The sequence below is a fragment of the Poecilia reticulata genome, chromosome 17 (genome assembly GCF_904066995.2).
Source record: "Poecilia reticulata chromosome 17, P_reticulata-male-v2, whole genome shotgun sequence".
NCBI classification, from domain to species: domain Eukaryota; kingdom Metazoa; phylum Chordata; class Actinopteri; order Cyprinodontiformes; family Poeciliidae; genus Poecilia; species Poecilia reticulata.
In genome coordinates this window covers 17,968,783-17,986,727 of record NC_088846.1, presented here as the reverse complement: position 1 = coordinate 17,986,727, position 17,945 = coordinate 17,968,783, and the positions used below count along the sequence as shown (strand labels likewise).

At 38.1% G+C, this 17,945-nt stretch overlaps 1 protein-coding gene across 2 annotated transcripts in view; it reads right to left on the bottom strand.

Moving 5' to 3' along the window:
- spidr (scaffold protein involved in DNA repair) overlaps positions 1 to 17,945 on the bottom strand; it is a 44,784-nt gene that overhangs the window by 3,507 nt on the left and 23,332 nt on the right. For both annotated transcript variants that reach the window (XM_008434242.3, XM_017310172.2), the window contains exons 11-18: positions 11,670 to 11,828; positions 7,643 to 7,730; positions 5,263 to 5,403; positions 5,120 to 5,179; positions 4,402 to 4,600; positions 1,735 to 1,923; positions 489 to 582; positions 281 to 395 (exon numbers count right to left, since the gene is read on the bottom strand). In XM_008434242.3, the coding sequence (XP_008432464.2) occupies positions 281 to 395; positions 489 to 582; positions 1,735 to 1,923; positions 4,402 to 4,600; positions 5,120 to 5,179; positions 5,263 to 5,403; positions 7,643 to 7,730; positions 11,670 to 11,828 (1,045 nt within the window). The remainder of the gene's footprint in view (positions 1 to 280; positions 396 to 488; positions 583 to 1,734; positions 1,924 to 4,401; positions 4,601 to 5,119; positions 5,180 to 5,262; positions 5,404 to 7,642; positions 7,731 to 11,669; positions 11,829 to 17,945) is intronic.

Below are 17,945 nucleotides of genomic sequence, written 5' to 3'. Positions count from 1 at the left end.
CCAAAATTCAAAGTCTTTTTTCACCCAGTGACAAAAGCATGGTAATGCTCACGTCAAAAACAATCACCAGTTTTTAGCTGCATTAACTGTCATTTGCCTTCATGGTGTAAAGCAGACAGGTTCGTATGTTTAGTTTTTCTTTCTTTCCAGGTAGAATTATAAATTATGTTCATGGTGTTGGTTGCCAGATATTTTCCCTGATTGTTTAGCAACATCAATGTAAACTTAATTGTGCCATAAGACATTTATATTTTTTGTCTTAGTTCTTTGATGTTCCTACCTTAACTTTTAAGGTGCAGTTGCCCAACGAGGAGGACCTGAGGAAAACCTCCAGCTGAACCTTTGTGTCCGGCTTGTCCAACGTCGATTTACAGGAAATGCAGTGGAAGTTTTGACTGTAGAAAGAAAAAATAAATAAATAAATAAAATGAGGTGGAGTGCTCTCACTATGAGAAAAGTGATATTTAGTTTGTTAAATAAGAACTTACAGCTTTTCTGCTGACACTTCTAAGTTGTCACTTCCACAAAGATTGCAAGCTGGCCAAGAATAAGCTGTATTCTCATCTACACCAACTATCACTCCTGATACACAGAAATAAATTGACAAATTAACATTTATGGCCAATAAATGGTTTGGAACATTCAGAAAAATTAATTTGCATTGCCCGTTTCTTTAAAGTTAAGCAAGAAGAACATTGATAGACAATCTAAGCATTGGCTTTATAGTGTTTGTATGTTTATGACAGGGTGTAGGAGATAACGACATCCTTTTCATTTTTAATCAAAGATGGCAGCGATAAAAGCAGCAAAAATGTTCTCCTCACCTAAAAACAACTCACTTCACAACCACGGCTGCTGCCTAACACTGCAAACATGGAACCTTAAACAGGATACCAAATGCAAAAACTGATAAGAAATGATTCGACTCTCTTTTGAGCTACTACCCCCCCCCCACTTTCCCTCTTTCTTTGCTCGTAATTTCCAGAAGGTACGATTTGTGCACAAGCGCAAAGTGTGTTTTATTTTCATTCGACCACCTGATCAAACACGGACGGCCGGAGAGGCCAACGCTGAGTGGGTTCACGATGTGATCTTTGCTCTCAGATGTGATGTGAAGGCAGCAGATGCAGATTATTATCTGCTACAGGCTTCAAAACCACATTTACATAATTAGAAACCAGGAAGACGTTATGCAGCATTTCAGTGGGATTTGAAGCAGATGAGTAGAAAGACTGCAACACAATAGAAAATCTTTCCTTTTACTATATGAGCAATTGCAGTAAGTGGAGCTAATAATTGATGAGAGGAAACATTAAAAAAGGATTAAAGCATCAAACTGATACTGCTTGTGTCCAAAAAGAAATGAAAGATTTACTGACAACTCATTGTCACAACAGATGTTCCAACAATCATGGGGAGCACATATGCTTATTTTTCTGCAAAATAATGTGGGAATGGACAGAAACTCTACAATATTTCATGAGTTTTATTTTACATTGTGTCTCAAAATGACGCCCCGAGGACAGAGACAGAGCAACAAATCACATCACAGTTGCCTGCAAGCAACATTAAAGCTCTTTTTTGTGCTGTAAAGTTGTAAAAATATTAAAAATTATTATTAATTTTTTCCCCCTTTTCCCACACAGAGAACAAGAAGTAGGGCCTGTTCAGCAGCAGAAATCAGAAGAGAGGAGTCGCATGGAAAACCACTGAGAGAAAGCCAGAGAGACAGACCTGTGAGACTACAGAGGGAGTTGGGTGTGGTCTCCAAACTCAAGGAATCCAGTCTCAGAGGCTGGGGCAGAGTTTTCACCTGGGGCTCAGAGCTGGAAAGTGAGTCTTGCCTTGTGGTGGTCTCAAAACTACTCTTGTGTTGTACTGAAGGCACCTCAATGACAGACTGCTCCGCACAGAGGAGCACACCTAAATATGCAAATAAGAAAAAAAAATACACTTTACAGCAAACTAAACCCACATTGCCTCTTATTTGGATACATACAACGAGATTCCTCACACCAAAAGTTGGATTAATTAAGATTCAGTGATAAAGGAAGTAACAAAAAAATAAATAAAAAATAAACCGCTTCGCAACTTTAAATTGTTTTTCTCACACCCTTCCCTGGAGCAATAACCTTTTTTTTGACCTTTTACACACATGCAACACTTGGTTCAAAAGGTGGAAAGGTTTTGACAGGTTCAGTCTGAATCCTAATTTAAAACAAAATGTCTTAAACTCAACTTATTAACTGCTGTCTGACCGTTAGAAAAAAGCAAGGGAACACTTTTTGCTTATCGCATTACTCTAGTAATGAAACTTCAATATTTCCCATAAATGTGGCTTTTGAGGTTGTATGTTTCAAGCTAACTTTGCTTGGTTGCAAAGATTTGGGGAAATAAGAAGTTGCACTCGTCAATGTGCATCCGGTGAGTAATACCAGCTCCCTGAAGTTATTCAAAAAAATGTGGGTTGAAGTTTGTTATTCATGCTGCTCAAATGTAAAAAACAAATGAAAAGAAAAAAAAAAGACACCTTTCCATGCTTGGCTGCTGGTTTATTCCTGTAGGTCTAAACAAACGTGTATGCAACCTTGTTTGATGGTGTGGGTCTGTTCTGGTGTGACAAGTCTGGAGTTTTATGGTAGGTGTTGAACATCTCATGCTGGCGAAACCGTTCCAAAATTACGTTTCAGTCATCTAGCAGTTTCAACTCCTTGACAGTTCACATTTTAAATTAAAGATACCGTATTTTTCGGACTATAAGCCGCTACTTTTTTCCTACGCTTTGATCCATGCGGCTTATAGCCCTTTGCGGCTTTTCTGTGGATTTTTCTTCAACCACCAGGGGAAGTGAATCAGGAAGTGAATCATTGGAAGTAAAAATTGGAAATCAAAGAAGAAAGTGCTAATTTTCATTTGGAACAAGCACATGCTAGCAGCAGGTACAATGTAGAAATGTTTTCAAACTCGTATGACGCAGCTTTAAGTTGAGGGCTATCAATCAGGAAGTACATAGAGCCGCTGCACATTAGCCCGGCGTGAAGGAATCCATGTTTCAGCGTTGGAGACGGAGGGCTGCGTCCTTATCGAAAACTGAGAGCGGCGGAGATACCAGCGGTTTATAGGCCGATATGGCTTATATATGTACGTTTCCAGTTTTTTTTTTTTTTTTTCCTTTTCAAAAATGTGTAGGTGCGGCCTGTAGTATGGTGCACTCTATAGTCTGGAAAATATGGTACATTTGATTATGCTAAGCTTTAACCCCTGAAACTTCATTAATAAACTTTGGACTTTTTTCTTAATCTGGTCATTTCTTGTGTGTATTTCTGCTACAGGAATTCAAGCCAGAGATTTTTTACATAAATTGCATCTGCAGGCTTTATGTCACTCCTATACTGCAGGAATTTGGGAGTTTTTGGGTAACGTCTTGCTCTGCAGCCGATCAAGGATAAAAAGTGGTTCCCATTACGAGAATAAATAGTTGTGAATTTCAAGGATAAAATTATAATCAATGATTTTGTCACAGCAATTACGCTTCATAGCTTGTTTAAAGTCTCTCCAACTGGCCTGAAAATGAGCAAGTGGGGTGTGGTGAAGTAAAAAAAAAAAGAAACATTGTTTTACAAAATTCAAGTGAGTTTCTCCTTTCTGATGACAGTATTTTGACCCTTTGTTTTTCTGACTAATGCACATACTCTGCAGAAACTTTTACATACAAGAAGGACAGCTGGAAAAAAAGTGTTCAACCCGTTTATCAGCCTACAAGTAGTTTGAGCTCCCCTCTGGCCGTTTCGGTGGGATTCATTTCTTTGTCGACAACTGCACATACACTTAAAAACATATTTGCATACACTGAAAAAAGAGCCACATAACCTGTTACTTCAGCTGTCTTTAAAGCAAACTAAACTCTTCCTGTTGCAAGTAGTATTACCAAAATTTATTTTTGCTGAATGCAAAAAATAAGTGTGACAATTTGTATAATTTGGTCACATCCTTTGGATCATCGTCCTTTAGAGTGGCTAACATGTGCCCATGCTTCAGCTTCCTGACTGGTGTCTAGAGATGCAGCTTCAATATATTCCAATTATGTTCTTTCCTTGTGTCTTTTTAACAGCGTATGTAGCTTCTGTTTCCAACTGAATATACTTGACCTAATTTAAAAGTGCAAACTCCACTGAACTATTATAAACTTGTCATTGATTAATGTGGCAGTTTCATAAGCAGATCATACATAAGTAATAGACAATATTGTGTTGTTAAAACCATTATTCCTTTTCTAATACAGATATAAAGTTGAATATTTTAAATGCAAGTCTTGATTTCGCTCAGCTAGTGCGAGAACTTGGTGCACACAATCGTGGGGTGGTGAAACACAAATCCCTCGATAGGAAGCTACAAAACTACCATGTTCTCTGATGGCATCTCTGAACGACATGTCACAGACGGCGGGGGAATTCAGTGCTTCGAGGACAGAGGAAGTGAGCACACAGGAAGTGCTCACACACAGAGCCACTGTTCGCCTGCATGGCCTCTCAGGCTGCTCCTCCTGAAGACTGGGGTCTGTCAGCACCAACCACACCTCCCCCTGGCCTACATCAGTGCTCTAAAGTCCAACCAGAACAGCACACAAAAGCAGAAAATGAATTACTTAGAAACACAATGACCTACAAAGAGAATTTAAAGGAGATATTACGTGACAAAATCTGACAAAGCAGAAATTGGACGACAACATTTTGCATCTTAAAAAAAACAAAAGCAACTTCTTTGACAAGATCACTCATTCAAGAGGCTGCACACAATTCTGGTTTACTAGGGCGATAACATGAAAAAGTGGTGTGAGTGTGCTAAAGTCCAGCACTTTGATCTGAGCTGCTATCTCGTGTTGGTCAAAGGTTAAAGTTCTCGCCAATCAGTGATGAGGAATGGCCGAGCCTCGTACAGATGGTCAAACAGAGCGATAGGAGATCTGCTCTCTACGTCAGAGTACAGCCTTATCAGTCTGTTAGTTTAAATAATCTTAACAAGATGAATAAGGGGCTTGGGAGACCTAATATTTGCTCTTTTGTAAATGAAAAGAGATTAAATCAATGTCTTCGTGGTTTGAGACTTGAGGAAGAAATACCTGCATTCTTTTGTATATAACCGTGGCAATAAAACTGCAGCGACAGGATTTGGCCTCACTCTGAGGGATAAAAAAAAGAAAAAGTTACAAGTTATATTCTGTATGCACATGCTTCTGTGTGTTTGCTTAGCTGAAGTGCTCACATGCAGTACGTCTCGTAGGGTCCGGCTTGCTGGGTGAAGGTAGAGCGGTGAAATGGTTTGCCCTTCTCTGGGCTCTACTGAACTCTGATGACCCGACAGCAGGTAGCAGAAACTTGGAGGTGGACCTGGAGAGCTGATTTCCTGCACACAAATGACACTTGAGATCTCCATATTGAACAAAAATATATTCCTTCCCTACTCTTAAAAGTTTCAGAAATTATAATTAAATTAAATATAAATGCATCATTGGAATACTTTGAAAGGTGATTTTCATAGGTACTTATGAATACTTATGACATGGGTATTTGCAGGTTTTGACTCCTGAAGGAGAGCTAACTTTCAGATCGGTGGAAATCATTAGAAAATTATCACAAAAATACTTTAAGAATTCCACAAATAAAAAATGATTGGCTAAACAAAGAGTGATATAATTTAATGTTTTGTTTCTGAAAACTGTGGATAACAGTTGGTGAAAACAAAAAAAATTCAGTTCCTCAGAAACTGCCATATTTGAGCTATAAGTGATGGGAAGACTGCTGACTTCACAGTTGACCAGAAGATTGACTTGTTGCGTGTTTGGTGAGCCACGAAAGGACGTTTCTAGAGAAGCTCACTGTTCACAGAGTTATGTATTCAAGGAGAATTGAGTGGAAGGAAAAAGTGGGGTAGAAAAAGTTGTACAAACAACAGAAATAATTGCAGCCTACAGAGGAAAACCAAGCAAAGCACATTGCCTATTCTGTAGATCATTTATAGCAGCATACTTTTTAGTGTGCTGCAAATGCTGCCAGTTCTTTATATACATTTAAAAATATATATTGTTGGCCTTATTTAATGTTATAATTTTCTGAGAAATTAAATTTTGAGTGTTTATTAGCTGTAAGCCATAATCTTTTAAATAAATAAATAAAAGCTTAATATGTATAACACCTTTTTTCATTGATTTCTTGAAATAAAGGAACTTTTTTCATGATATTCCAAATAGGTTTACTATCAAAAAATCCCAATACTGATATTTGCCTTATTCTTAATAGTAGTGTTGTGAATTTGAATGTGGCATGCATTTAATGTGCAATGTTTGTGCCCACCTAGATTTTTTTTTATTTTGATCCCTATGAAAAAATTATGTTCACTGTTTAAAAATGTTTTCAAACCCATCAGAAGAGCCGAGTTCATTCTTGATTAATGAATAATACTTTTTTATTTGTGTTATTTTGCATGAACAGGTCGGTGTTATGACTGCAGAATTGAGCGGATGGTAAACACCAGTCAATGACAGCACTCGTCTCCGAGCACTAAAAAGAATGTTACAAAGTTACATTTTTCATCTCACACGCAGCCAAAAGCTGTTTTTCACTCAAAACATTGTTTTTGTTCAAGTAATTAACTGCCGTCTAACATTTTACTGTTTGGTTACACTTAGTAGCGACTTGGTAGCAAAATTTTAGAAGTAATCTGTCAAAAATGAAAAACAACTTGGCAAGAAATGTTTTCATTTAGGTGATTCTGTGAAAATTTTGGCGATACTTAAAAACATCAAGAAAACACATACGACACAAAATCTCAGGTATGCATTATATGGCAGACATTAATGTCAACTTAAATGGTGCATTCACTATTTTAGAATTAGAAATAATAAATAATCAATTTAATTTGTACTGCACTTTTCATTAGAAAAAATCTCAAAGTGCTACACAGTGCAACTAAAAAAGGCAAAAATGTACTTACTGCTTTTTTGCATTTAGCATCGGTGACTAAAGCAACTACGTAATGCTACACAAGTATTTTTTTCCTTGTGCTTTAAATATCAAGAAATAGTTACTTTCACTGATTTGCCCCACACTCTGTTTCTTCTTGGTAGTCCTCAGTGTCAAATTGAGGTGGATCAGGGTTGTGTTGGCTTATGTTTGAATTGTAAACTTGGCACTGCAGAGCCATCAGACTCTTGGGACCACAGATTTTTTTCTATTGGTCTTTGAATGCACCATTTATAGAAGGAGACACTAAAAAGCACAATTTAAATAAGTTCATAAAAGCAATAGTTTATAAGATTTGCATCTGCTCTTTTTCCTCCAAGTGGGTTTTAATTTTTTTACACTATGATCACCAAATTCTGCAGGCGAGAAAGTCGTTCAAAGGACATGTAAGATAAAGTAACACGTAATATAATCTTGATACAGTATTAAAGAAATGGAAAATACATAATTATTAGTGCAAATTTATTCACAATAATAATTTTTAAAAATCTATAAAGATCACATTCTAAAATTCTGGTTGCTTTGTCTTTGTGGACATGATCCTAAATTAGCACATTAAAGGAAGATGAATGAATAGCCTCGTCTCAGGGGATTAAACTATTGTGACTATAATGAGAACTTACATTTAGAATACTAAGTGAGTTTCCATGATCTTTCAGAGACGTTGCTGGGGGCCACAGACTGTCTATCAAGCTGAAAAGCCTGGAGTGCCTGCAAGTAAGAAACAAAAAAAAATAAGGAAGAGCGAGGAGGGGCACAGAAGAGGGAGGACAGAAGGAGAAACTCCCGAATGAGGGACTTGAGTGAGGGGAATGAAAGGTTTCACAGCCGGTTTCACTTCCACTGAAACATGAATTTGTAAAGAGTGCCTGTTTTTTCTGCACCACCTACAATCAACAGAGAGCATGCCAGGGCTGGCAGAGCAGAAACGCACACAAAATACCTTTGACAAGGAGGTCATGAGAGACTTGAGAGCGTACACCCAATGTAAATTATGATATAATTGTGGCAAAGAAATGATGTTTAGAAAACGGATTACAAGAGGTTTAAAACGTCCAGATTAGCAATTAGTGACACTTTGGCTCCCGTTAGCACATCTCCTTGAAAACAGCCTGCTGGAACATCATACTCAATATATTTTGATGCCGCTGGATTGACGTCAAACCACTCTTGAAAGCAACAATTTAAAAATGTAGGGGAAAAAACAGTTGCAACCTGATTCTGACTCAGACTATTTTCTGAGAAGAATATGATGACTTCAAGGTATTGCTACCTTCATTCATCCATAGGGGTGCTGTCATATCAGTCAGTGCTTAACAACCAGCTAGTCAGCCTCTAATCACAGGGTTTCTTTGTGTGGAACTGGTTCTGCAGCACGGTCAAGTCCTGTGAGGCTAAATCATTGATGAGTAACGACAGGCTCACACTGTTCATTCAACACTTTTGAGTTTTAATCCTGACTCTGTTTTCTTTTGGGTAAAGGACATTTGTTTTATCTGATCTAAGGTGCAGCTCTAGTCCATAGTTTGTTGTTTAACAGATTTTCAATCACCACATGCAGAGCTTTTCTCATTTGTTAGATGTCGTACATTTATCATGAAGTAAACAACTTCGTGTAAACATAACACCATTAAACCAAAATGCTAATTGTTTGGAAACCTTGTGACTCTTGAAACTGACTATTTTGAAGAACTTCAAGATTTTTTTTAAATACCTGCATATAATTTTACTTTTGGAGCTAAATCTGAAAAGTGTGACCCCTTAGATTTTAGTTCAAGGAAACAAAACACAAATTGCCATAGAAAGGTGAGTCTGGCTAACGCTGAAAATGTAAAAAGAAAAAAAAAAAACAACCAAAAAACATAAAAGTATTTCTAAAGTTGACAGATTAGCTAGCAATGTCTTGTGAAGTGCACACAAAAGATGTTGTGTAAAACAACAACTAAAAAAACAAGACAACAGCTAATTTGTGCATTTTTGCAAAAACGCACCAGAACATTTATGGCTTCAACCATCTTTTAAAGCTTGGCTCACAGTAACTCACACGTTGTTAACTTTCCTTTGATGTTAATGTCTATAAAAGTTAAGGGAAAGGTCACAATGCCCCGTGATTTTGCAACAAAAAAGGACTTTACCATAATTTCCAGACCATAAGTCACTACTTTTTTCCACAAGCTTTGAACACTGCTATGCGGCCAATATATGGCTTTTTACCAATAAGTTTTGAAAGGTTGCACTGTTGCGTGATGAAAGGGACAGCACAAATTCAAGAGCAAATTTACCTCGACACCAAAGTGGCATTCAACACATTTAGCTAAGAAATCTACCTAGATTACTGCAAAATCAGACAGAAAAAAAGCTGATTCGTGCCTCCGTGGATTAAGCTAAAATTTTTCTTTAACTTAAGCAAAATTTACAAACGTTTTTCTTCACGACGGCTTGTGAGTAGGTTGCAGTTCACAGGGGCGTGTAGGTGTAGGATATGTGTGCACTCTGCTTGTTTCAGTCATGTTTGGCTCCAATTATTGGTTCACTTCATTTGGGCAACGATTTTAAAACAAAAATGGTGAATAAAGCACCTGCTTCCCCTTAGAAATGAGCTGGTCTATGGGGTTTTTCAAAGCTCTCAAAGGCTGAAATAGCCTAAAATGAGGGAGAACTTCAATCTAGCTGATGAAAAAAAAAGGAGATGTAGGTTCAGTGAAGTTTCGTTGTGAACCACAGCCATCAGTGACACATGGGACTTGCATTATGAGCAGCTCAAGAGACGACACCCAGGTGCTACTGATGAGAAGTCAGTAAAGACAAAAACCACCACAAGTTATTTTAAAGCAGCTGAGCACACTCTGAGGTTGGATATGCTGACTGCCTGTCACATTTTCCCCTTAATAAAAGTTTCTAGAAACATTTAGTAAGTCGTTTGAATGATTAACGCTACACTTGAACGTGTTAATGTGCATATAGTGTGTGGAAGGCCAATCCAGTTTAACGCGATTCTGTTTTAACCTCTTTTTAATTATGTAAATAATGTCAAAAAGTATATGAATTTAGTTTAAATCAGAAAAACGCATTAATAATATCAAGTTGACACATGTCCAGTCATTTCTAAATTACAAGGAAATGTCACAGTATCTGTTCTTGTATTTTAAATGGAGTGCATTAAATTTCTGTTTCCTGGTGATGTCAATTTCTACTTTACTTTCATCACATTTGAAATTTTGAATATTCAGGCTTTTTTGTTTATAAATACAAAAAATAGAGGTTTTTCTTTTTCATTTTTTCACAGTGAAGATCACACTTGACATATGTCATATCTTAAAGCACAAATGTTTACATATTTATTACATATCAGACAATTAGTTAGTAAATTGATTAATGTAATTAACCGTCGCCCCCAAAAGACTTACCTGTGAGTCAATGGGTCCACGAGGATATTGGTGCCCTCAGTTAAGGGCAACAGAAATGCATTAAGAGTAGGACCCAAAAAACATGTCTTTTTTTCCCCCAACAAAGCTAAACAACAGAAGTTGTAAAAGCAAATATTGTAAATTAAAAAAAATGGAAAAAGAAGATGCTTGAGAAATGCTTTTATAATAATTTATTTGAGTTTATTTTAAATGATCAGAACTCCCTAATCAGGAGCCAAATTAACATATTGTAGCTGTGGGTTTCTGTAAGTCATGTAAAACTAGCGGTTCACACCTTATCTGTCATAACACATCAGAGTCATTAAAAGAAGTATATGTGCAAAGTATATGTTGCCGACAAAAACATTTTTACTTTATAGATTTCTGTGGAAGAACATTATGCCTAAAAGTTTTAGATGTTTTGCTTTTTCTGTTTCCAACTGTAAGCAGAAGGGGAAATTATTTTTACTTCTAAGTCAACCAACTACTTCTTTTTGCTTTATATTTAATATTACAACTAAGCACTGTCACTCCTATTAAGTAACAGACTACATGAAATTAATACCAATAATTCTGCCTACAGGACAGACAGCTTGCTCTAGGACAAGCTTAGAGGTCTATCAGACATGGATACCCGAATGAGGAAAAACCCACATCTATCACACTCTGACCAAAGACGACCTCCAGAATTATTGTGAGCAGGACAGGCATTGAAAATATCATGGAGGTAAACATACCCCAGCAAGTTTTTAGATGCCCCCACACCAGTTCTACTAACTGCTGCTAATCTGGGATCTCGACTGGAAACTCACGAGGAACAGAGACCGTGAACCTCGGTATCACTTTACATGTAAACACAGCCCAACTGCTGGCAGGACAGCATCACAAGCTTCAGGAAAGCTCCCAACATCATGTTTACATATTTTGTTTTTCAGAAGGACAGTGGGCGTCTAAGGTTCAATAAATACCACAACACAATTTATTTGATCGGATATGTATCTGCGGATGGCTTGGCAAGACGGCTTAAGGCTCTGAGGATGCTTCCCATCACTTTTTATCAGCAACTGTCTGACTCAGGCATTTACCCGAGGCTATTACCTTAGAATGCTAAATTGAGAGAGAGAGATAACCTTGCATTTACCAGAAATGTCATACTGCAAACTGCTGCTAGTAACATGTTGAACTTTCCCAACCGAAATTCAGGTGAAAAACGACCCTGACGCAAGAGAAAGTTGACTCTCACCTTTCTCGAGTGACCCGCTCCACCACTTTAACGGCCCTCAGCACACAAGTTCTCCCCTGCCACATCTGGCAGTACTGGTGGAGCTCGTCGCTGCTGGACAGAAGGTGGAGTCTGACAGCGCTGAAAATCCCAAAGTTATCCTGGACGAGAACACATAACCTAGCAGAAAGAATGAAAAAAAAAAAAAGAACAACAAAAAACGTTAAACACATTCCCTGACAGAAATAAACAAGGCTTTTTCATTTTAAATATTTGGAAGCATTCAGCAATTTATCTTCAATGCCAACACATCAGAACTAACATACAGTTTCACATTTTGCCCTGCAGACGTGCTCTAATCCATTGAACTTTTTCATAATTGGGTTACTTAACGACCACAGACTTAACTGTATTTTTGAACAGATATGAACTAGAGAAACATAAGATAATGCACAATTGTGTGGCGGATGGTGGGATCTGAAAAGTGTGGTGTGCAGATATACTCAGTCCTCACTAGTCATTGATCCTCTAATAAAATTTTGTGCGACTCATTCATCTGTAAATTAGGTTCTCCAGTGTTGCTTTTACCGTCATGGATCGTGAAGGCCTCAGAAGTTTGTTAGAGAACAGGGAGGAAACAGTGAACAGCATGTTTAAAGAACATAAAACATCCTAAAACTTTTACTACAACAGAGGTAGAAAAGTTGGTCAGAGTAGATTTAAAATATAAAGCAACAACAGAAAATAACTTGGTATGTGAAATAGGTAGAAATATACTCAAAAAGCCAGCTGTGACTGAAATGTTTTACAACCCATTGCCTGAAGGTTTCAGAATTTTATTTGTTAAAAAAATGTTGAAAACAATGCATCATTTTCCCATCAGATAATGATAAGAGTCATTTAAATTTGCAGCCATACCCAAAGATTAAATACAACTTAGGATAACTTATATTATACCAACTACAGCTAAATTTGTTTTTAACGTGAATGAAAAACTACTGGTCTGTATGATGTGTGTAACAAAACTACAAACTGCAAGTGGAAGTAATAAATACTTGTGTTTCAAAAGGGCCTTCTCTCCAGCTTTAGAGCTGCGGCCTAAGAACGATGACATACTGGGTTTCAAAAACAGGAAACATATTTCTTGAGGCGTATCTGAGAAAAGCAAGTGTTAAAGAAAGCTGCCAAGCAAATGTAGTGCAGGCCATCAGTTTATTAATTGTTAGGATATAAAATATTTTCAGATAAAGCTGATCTACGAAGGAAACTACTGCATGCTGGAATATCTGTGATGGTATATCAAAACCCGATTCAGTGAGAAAACAAGCACTTTTTTTATAGTAACGAAACGTCACATTGTGCTTTGTCACTGTAACAATGCCGTGTTGATACTTAGTCAGGACATTTGAGTGTTAATTTCAGTAGCTGGTTTGACAGGCTGCTGCTGACAGAACAGACCTTTGGCCTACAGAGTTATGAGGGAGTGAAGAGTTGAGTATTCCTGCAGTCTGCTGTTCATGGCAGACTGGGCCTCAACGGCTAAAAGCTCTAGTATCAGTGAGAGTCAAGCCCAGACAAAGTCCTCTGCAAACCGAGAGTAAACACTTGAGTTCATGTACCCTAGTTTGACAAGCAGTGGCCAGAGAAGACGAGGAGGAGGAGGAAAAGAAGGAGGGAGGGAAAAAAAAAGTTTGGGAGGAGGACTGTCCACCAAGCCTGTGCATGCATCCACACACCCAGACACTGGAGATATTTGAGGTTGTTTTCAACCACCTGATTGGAGCTATGAATGTTTTCTGTTGCTAAAGAGGGGGTCTGTGTTTGTCTTGAGAGACCTGGACGAAGACACGAAAATAACATTCCTGACATGTCTTTTGGTAGTCTGACCATAATCAACTATGATTATTTTCAGCAGCTACGTTGTATATTCATAGTTCCAAATCAGACATCCGCAACCTGTTGCAATGACAAAATATATATATAAAACACCACAGATGATAAGCAAAGTGAGCTGTAGGTGCTGGTCTATGAGAGCCTCCCAGAATAAACATGTTTACAGAAAAATTCCTTGGAAAAAAAAAAAAAAAAAGCTCAAGCAAGGGAAAAATGAAGAAGCCAGTGCTCAACAACAGGTGCAGGAGGGGCAGAATTGTGTTGCTCAGTGCTACATATAATCACAGACAAACTCTGGTGCTGGAAAGTTCTTGGGTTTTAAAACCAGAACTTTTACAAACATTATATCCTTGGATATCAGTGACTGGACCACGCCCCATTGGGGGTGCATTCACACCAGCCTTGTTTAGTCCACTTTAATCCAACTCCAGTTCGTTTGTCTGGAAAGTCTGATTCATTTGGGTGAATGTGCAACTGAAGTCTGATGCGGTAGAAAAAAAAACTAACTATGGTCCACCTAAAAACCTAGGTCTTGGTCGGTTGAAGTGAACTCTAGTGCGGTTTGAACACATATGTGGATGCAAGTGGAGGGGAGGTCTGTCGAATAGCTGGAAATGGACCGCAGAACATTCTGGGTAAACACAAACAAAACAGAGGTGCAAGTATAGCGCTAGAGGGCAAAAAAGCTCATGGTCTTTTACCAAACACAAAAGAGAAATTGTACAACCACTAAAATCTCACACAACTCCATTTTTAGTTACATTTTGTGAAGAAGGAAGTTGCCCTCATGTCTTCTTTAGAGGTTTTCATGTCGTTTTCTTTAGAAGTTCTTGGTTGAGCGCCACCACAGGCAAGAGGGGGAACAGGTTATTCAAAGGGTTTGAATCGTTTGACACTGCAGTGTGAAACCAAACAACAACAAATTGTTGAAACAAATTTTGCATTTGAGTCTGACTGATCTACAAAAAAGGAAAAAAAAAAAAAAAGAATATTTGGCTCACATATTTCTACAAATCTAACTGTACTTTGGCCCTGCAGCCATTCTTTTTAATACCTATGCTTTGATTTATGTCAAATCTCGTCAATGCTGACTTCCAAAGAAGTCACACTGTTGCACTGCTAATTACTTGGTTCAAAAAAAGAAAACAAAAGAAAAACTGCTAACTGTCAAGCAGCTAAACTCTTCTGCTATGATGGCATGCTAGCAAAACAAAAAAACAGGGAAAACTGGCTTTGGAAACCACAATTAAGGGTTATGGTAAAGCTCAACGACCAAGACTCCAGACCACCAGAAGCAAACTAAGTCAATAAAAATGAGGTAAATGCAAATCTAATGAAAATCATGGTAAAATTAAAGCAACATCTTACAAATATTTAGAAAAGCTATTCATCCACAGTTTTGTGGATGATTTTCCGCTTCTTCAAAAAACAACACTGTTACTCCTAGAAATCATTTGATAATTCTAGGTGTCCATCTTTCTGGAAAACAAAGCATCAACTGAAAAAAAAAAATACTGGATTATCTGATCTAACATGTCTGCTTTGCTTTATAAGAGCAGCAGCAGCAGCAGCAGCAGCAGAACAATTATTTCCTCTCAGATTTATTTCTGAAAGACTTCAGACAAATTCTGCCTGACAAATGGATTAAACTTTCGTCAACCACAGACCAAAACTTGCAATCCTCAAACCGCTGTAGGAAACAATTCTCTCTCTGAAGACAAACTAAATATCAAATAGGCCCAATGGTGATGCTGCAGATAGATTCTTTTATCTGATAGTTTTAGGGTTTGTAATGGTAAATGCCAGTTTAAAGTTTCATAGTGCATGACTGCCTCTGCTTTCACAGCCATAAAAGTAAAAGAATGTTATCTGTGTTTTGTATGCGATTAACATCTCATTTAGGAATTTTTACTTCTTTAAAATCAATGAGGATAATAATCCCATTCCATTCAAATTAGTTTAGAAGGTTCTCCGTTAAGAGATTGCGTCAAGTCATTGACTTGCAGCACTTACTCCTCCTGGATGAGAATTAAGTGAGAATCTCACTTAGTTCTCATCAACAGCTAAAAAGGAATCCTTGCTGTAAAGTCAAGGATTGACTTTACAGCAATCCTTGATACAGAAAAAGCATGGAGCAGTGTGGAGAGATAAAACTCCCCTTCAATAGGAAGAAAACTCCAGCACAAGCTGACTAAGTGCAAGAGGCTATTTGCCACGACCGACTCACCGTTTGAGAGAACAGAGTGAACACACAGAAACCCCCAAACCCACCCGCCAGATGAAGATGTACACCAACTCCCTCTACTCTCCCTTTGGTCCAAAGAAGACAACTTCTGTCTTATCAGAATTTAAAAGCAGAAAGTTTAGCGTCATCCAGTCTTTAACATACTCAATCACTGGTTTGGTATTCGTAAAATCTTATTTGGCAAAAAAAAAAAAAGCGGCATGGGAAGCTGAAATACCTAGGTTCGATGCTTCTTGACACGTTATTGGCTGGCATTTGCAAAGCACCCAATCCAGGAGCACCATTTGTTTTTCTCGGTGCTGGCTAGATGTACCCCAAGAACAAAAATAAAGACTATAGTACTGCTAATACCAATATTGCACATTAAAGTTACTGTTTTAACTTTTATAGTAAGCAGTTTTGGAGGGTGTCATAAATATTTGCAAATATAAGCCAATTATTGGGTAGATGTCATCCTTAGCCTGTGCAAATTCCAGGGGTCCATTGTAAATTGAGATTAAAACTCATGAAAATGTGCTGTGAAAATGAATGGCAATAATAGGGGATTTTTACAGAACTTTACTAGGGGGGCCAATAAATGTGGACAACATCGTGGCTTAATGCTTAACAGGAGAACCAAACATTTTCTGGACAAAATACATTTGTGAAGGGCTTAATGAGTGATATTTGATGATTCCCAAAATATGAAAACAGCTGGTGGGGTTTTGTCTGTTGAGGAAGTATATACACTTTCACTGCTGGTGCAACATGTTAAAACTTGAAAACTGTAGCCTGATATCTGAAAGAATATCACACATGGCAGGGGAAAAAAAGGAGGTGATTTGGCATAAACAACTCCCCCTTCCAACTAAAAGGCACATTTTTGGTGCCATTTACTGTCTAATTTTTCCTCAAACAATCACCCTTTACTCCCCAAAAATCCTCAGTCACTGGGTACACTCAGTCACTGACCGTTTTCAGGAATTTGTTATTGTGAGCGATCGCAGAATTCTCAGCAACTCAGGTTTTCTTCCAGGAAGTTCGACACTGAGTCTGAGCAAACACTCACAAACATATACCCCCTTTTAAGACACACACACACACACACACACACACACACACACACACAGTCACACTTTGGGTGCATGAAAGGCCAGTGCACAAGCACATTACTTGGCAACACAGTATAAGTAAGCGAGCCACACACTGAGAACACAGTGGAGAGATCTCATTGGAGGGAAAAGGATAGGCGGGATTCCTTCCTACGTTTTGTCTACCAATCGGGGACGGCAGAGCGATAAACATGGTTGTAACAGGATCCCTGCAGCACATTGTGTTCCCTCTAAACCAAGAAGAAGAAAAAAAACAACAACTTGTCTCCTCTTGCTTCCTGCAAACAGTTAATCTTTTTGTTTATTCTTTTCAAAATTTACGGGAACTTACCATCTCCTATCGTACAGATCTCCCTCGAGTTTTAAACGCAGAGGTTTTAAAAAAAACACACACATACACAAAAGGATCAAAAAAGAATTGCTGACCAGGAGAGTGAGTCAGACACTGGGGACACAACATGAGAGGTACAAAGTGTCCTTGTCTCTACAGAAAACGAGGCCAGTGGGTTGCAGTGTAAACTACCATGCAGATCAGGCACACATCCTGGAAAAGTACCATGAATTTTTGGCTTTTTTTAATTTTTTTTAACTAAAACAGCAGTTCTGAAAAACAATCAAAATTTTCATATAAAAGCTTTTTCTGAACATTCCCTCAATTTGTCACAATAAGCAGAAGGATTCATCCAGATACTTTAACCTACAGACACACAGTCACCTCTAACCTCTGCCCCACCTCTGTCTCTTAACCTTTCACTCCAAACAAGAGTCGACTAAATCTGCACGAGTTAGAGAGAGAAAGAGGCACCGTTTCCGGTCACGGGGTGGTGTTTATTTCCCAGCCACAGGAGCAGCATGGTGAGAGAGTCGCATTACAAACGCGGTTGGTTTAGTCAGTAAAGTTTGTCAGCTGACCAGAGCTTTCCTCCCCTCGCCACACTATTGCCCCCCCCCTCAGGGCCCCTCTACTTTTAGAGAAACCAATACTTTTATTACTCAGAAAGGAACACAAACAACAAGCCAGTGGGAGGGCCAGGCAACCGAAGGTCATATTTGAGAGATTTGCTTCAA